Source organism: Porites lutea, chromosome 7, assembly GCF_958299795.1.
Source record: "Porites lutea chromosome 7, jaPorLute2.1, whole genome shotgun sequence".
Taxonomy (NCBI): Eukaryota; Metazoa; Cnidaria; class Anthozoa; order Scleractinia; family Poritidae; genus Porites; species Porites lutea.
In genome coordinates, this window is record NC_133207.1 from 22743994 (window position 1) to 22748058 (window position 4065).

Below are 4065 nucleotides of genomic sequence, written 5' to 3' on the forward strand. Positions count from 1 at the left end.
TTCACTTAGTGCTATTCCATTCAACCATAGTTATTAAAGTGGAATGGTTATGAAACCCGTTAGACTCTTTTGTTAGATTTTTTTGTTAGCTTTTTTGAACCTGACTGTGCACAACGTTGAATAGCAATCGTATCATTTTGAATTTACAGACCAATAAAATCATCTCATTAATTTATTCAGTTACCATTTGTGAACAAAGAACATTGGCTTGTTCACGGTCTGTCTCCAGGTCTCCACTACTAACTATGATGGAACTCATGTCAAAGAGAATTTTAAAATGTATTTTCAGGTCATTTACCTTTTGTTTTTCTACCTAGAGCATTTTTCAACTTGCAAACATGATTTGAAAGATTTCTTGTTACTGTACTTTAACTTTTAAGTCTTCCACTGATTTGGATAACATTCAGTTACTCTCCAAACAAACCTTATTTTAACGAAGTAAAATGAATAAAACGAAATGAGACGATATTAAGAGTATGAAGTCATTGATTTGCGTTATAAGAAATTTTTCAGCTGGCCAGATAAAATATGATGGAATAGTTATCCTTCTTGTCCATTACGGGGAAGTGGGTCAATAGTGGTATGCCTACACACTCAATTCGTGCCACTTAACTCGTAGAAAAAGGCCATCATATCATTACCAAATCTAACCAGCGGTCCATTTCAAATCGCTTCCTTCGCCCATGCCTCAAAAAGAGAGGTACATGCCTGCGTGGTCTGTTGGGTTCTACCGATTGCTTTATGAACAACTTCCATTTTAAGTGTAGCGCTCTTATTTAGCCTCCGCGTATCTTAAAGAACGAGTCATATTGCTCATATAGCGTATTTGTTTGTCCTCTACCTTTTAGAACGCAGCATTACATATGCGTAACGCACTTGTTTCGCGTCACTGGCATATTGCATGTGTAGCGTGCTTCATCTCTTGGTTAAAAAAGAAAAAGACCTATATTACATGTATGGTGCGCTTGTTTCACGTCATGGCTTTAATTAAGACATGTGGAGCACCCTTTTTTCGCATCATGGCTTTAAAAACGACGTATATTACTACACAATGTAGCGCGCTTGTTCCGCCTTATGGCTTTAAGAACGACGTATATTACATGCGTAGCACGCTTGTTTCGCCTCATAGCTTAAAGAACGACGTATATTACATGTGTAGCGCACTTTTTTCACCTCATGGCTTTAAGAACTACGTATATTACATGTGTAGCCCACTTGTTTCGCCTTATGGCTTAAAGATATTTATAAGTCCGTCGCGAGCTGACTTCCGGTGATTCCGATCGACTCTTGCCAGGACGAACTGTCTCCATCGGGATCCGATCGAGTCTGTTTGCCAATATCAGGGCGTAAGGAGCTACCCTAGCTCTTTACGCCCTGGCCAATATCTTCAACCCTCGCTCGCTCCTGTTAACTTCTTACTTCCGGTACCACTGATCAAGCGCCTTGCGCCCATTTCCGGTTCCGGTGGCGATCTGACTTAATCCCCTTGAAGACAACCCGACTCACGCCGAGTGTATTGGACATGTGTGCATGAAGAAACTGAAAACCAAATTGGAAACCATCAACCACATGGGACACCGAATCCGAAAAACCGCTTTCTTGTTTTGTTCAAAAACCGTAAACCAGATGCTAAAAAAAAAAAAAAAGCAAACCGCAATGCACATCAAACCTAAAACTATTCATTATTCGCACTATGCGAGCGGAAGGCTAGGGTATTAATTATTTCTATTTTAATTTTTCAAAGGTAATACTGACATCTTACATTGCTATATTACGTCATGTAGGCGTGTTCCTAGCTTTCAATTTTACTCTCATAATATCAATATTATCTAATTTCTAGTCAACTATACGTTCTTTTAATTATAAGCGTTAATTATAAACGAACTGTCTCCATCGGATCCGATCGAGTCTGTTTGCCAATATCAGGGCGTAAGGAGCTACCCTAGCTCTTTACGCCCTGGCCAATATCTTCAACCCTCGCTCGCTCCTGTTAACTTCTTACTTCCGGTACCACTGATCAAGCGCCTTGCGCCCATTTCCGGTTCCGGTGGCGATCTGACTTAATCCCCTTGAAGACAACCCGACTCACGCCGAGTGTATTGGACATGTGTGCACGAAGAAACTGAAAACCAAATTGGAAACCATCAACCACATGGGACACCGAATCCGAAAAACCGCTTTCTTGTTTTGTTCAAAAACCGTAAACCAGATGCTAAAAAAAAAAAAAAAAGCAAACCGCAATGCACATCAAACCGAAAACTATTCATTATTCGCACTATGCTTGCGGAAGGCTAGGGTATTAATTATTTCTATTTTAATTTTCATTTTCATTTATACGTTCTTTTAATTATAAGCGTCTGAAAAATGCTGGTGACATTGTCAATCCCGAGACGCTGTACTGAGAGCACGAACCTTTTTCATGATCTTGGGTGACCAATTGATCATTTTTTGACGATTTAAAAAATGAAATCCCCAGAAGCCCAACTTCAACAAATGATGGAACAGCTCAAGGCAAGAAGTAAAACAGAAGTGATCCTTGAATCAGGATTTTTTGCTCTCATTCTCTCCATTTTATTTGTTGGAAATTTCACAACACTCCTGATCATGATTCTGAACCGTCACATGCGAACAATTCCAAATATGCTTGTTGCATCGCTCGCTGTTTCAGACTTTGGCTTGGGAGCTCTCTGTTCTGGTCCTTTGGGTCTTTTAGCGATATCAACATCCGACTGGCCTTTTAACGATGCAACTTGTCAATACCAAGGGTACATAGCCATAACCATGGCCGTTGCCTCCACACAAACGCTGACCATCATGGCAGTGAACAGGTACTTCCGAATTGTGAATCAACGTAAGTACCGTCGCTTTTTCACTAAGAAAAAAACTACGATCATAATCATAGTATCTTGGCTCTATTCCCTGTTTACTCCTTTGCCTTACGTACTCAGCGGGCATAAAATGATCTTTCATCCATCCAAGTTTTTCTGCTACCTTCAAGTCAATAGTGGGCCATTCACGGCGTTCTTGGTGACTGTCAACGTGGGTATTCCATCCAATGTCATCTTTTATTGCTACCTAAAAATCTTTAAATCTGTTGGCAACCACAGCAATAATTTTCAGTCAAGTAGACATGGAACCAGCAGGGCTGTAAAAGTGAAAGATATCAAGATTGCTCGCACGCTATTTGCGATAGTAATATTCTTTACTCTGTGTTGGACCCCTGTTTTGTTGATAGACGTCGTGGACACAATAAGAGGACGTTGGAGCTTTCCTCGCGAGGCCTACTTAGCATACAGCTTTTTGATCACAATAAGCAGTGCTCTGAATCCGGTCATATACGGTGTAATGAATAAGAACTTTCAGAAGGAATATCTCAAGATTTTACGCTGCAGCCACTGCCGTACACAAGTGGCCGTAGAACCTTTCTTAGTGGAGGGAAGATCTAGAACAACAACATTCAGTGAAAATTCCCTAAGAGTTCGCAAAAAGGAAAATTTGAACGAAGAAAGAATGTAAAATTACTATAAATTGTAATGTCATACCATCATGGAAATGCTGGTTAGATATGAAGCAATTAAGATATTGTATTTTGCGCACTTTTAACATAATTAGTGGGCTTATAAACGACATTAGAATTTCAACCGCTACAGAACACAATTTCTTCTGACCAAAGTGAACACTTTTTCCCTCGGCTCAGAAATTTCATTTGTATGACGTCACACTTTAGTACTCTATTCAGGACTACACTTGCCCCGACAATCATGCTCAACCTTCGCTGTGTTCAAACCTTTCACTGTTTTGCATATTATGTTAGTCACTTTTTGCTAATTAAAAAATAAAGCAAGAGATCAAAGGATTACAATACTAAACTAAACATTTTTATCCTTTTGGGTAAAGGTGATCAACAATAAAAACATTAATTTTAAGTTTTTAAGTTATTTTCACCATCAACAAATGGATAAAAAAAATAGTTAAAATAGCCACTAAACTAATCGTGGTTAAAAACAGAAGAAATAGAATTTTACAGGTTTTATTCGATACAACTTACATGGCTTTATTTACACA

General features: G+C 39.0%; 1 protein-coding gene across 1 annotated transcript; it reads left to right on the top strand.

Moving 5' to 3' along the window:
- Positions 1–2363: 2363 nt before the first annotated feature.
- Positions 2364–3687, top strand: LOC140943951 (melatonin receptor type 1B-like). Its single transcript, XM_073393058.1, has one exon. The coding sequence runs from the start codon at positions 2464–2466 to the stop codon at positions 3514–3516; it is 1053 nt and encodes a 350-aa protein (XP_073249159.1). The 5' UTR covers positions 2364–2463; the 3' UTR covers positions 3517–3687.
- Positions 3688–4065: the final 378 nt, after the last annotated feature.

Coding starts and splice junctions, on each gene's coding strand:
- LOC140943951 (XM_073393058.1), top strand. CDS start 2,464: ATGAAATCCCCAGAAGCCCAACTTCAACAAATGATGGAACAGCTCAAG.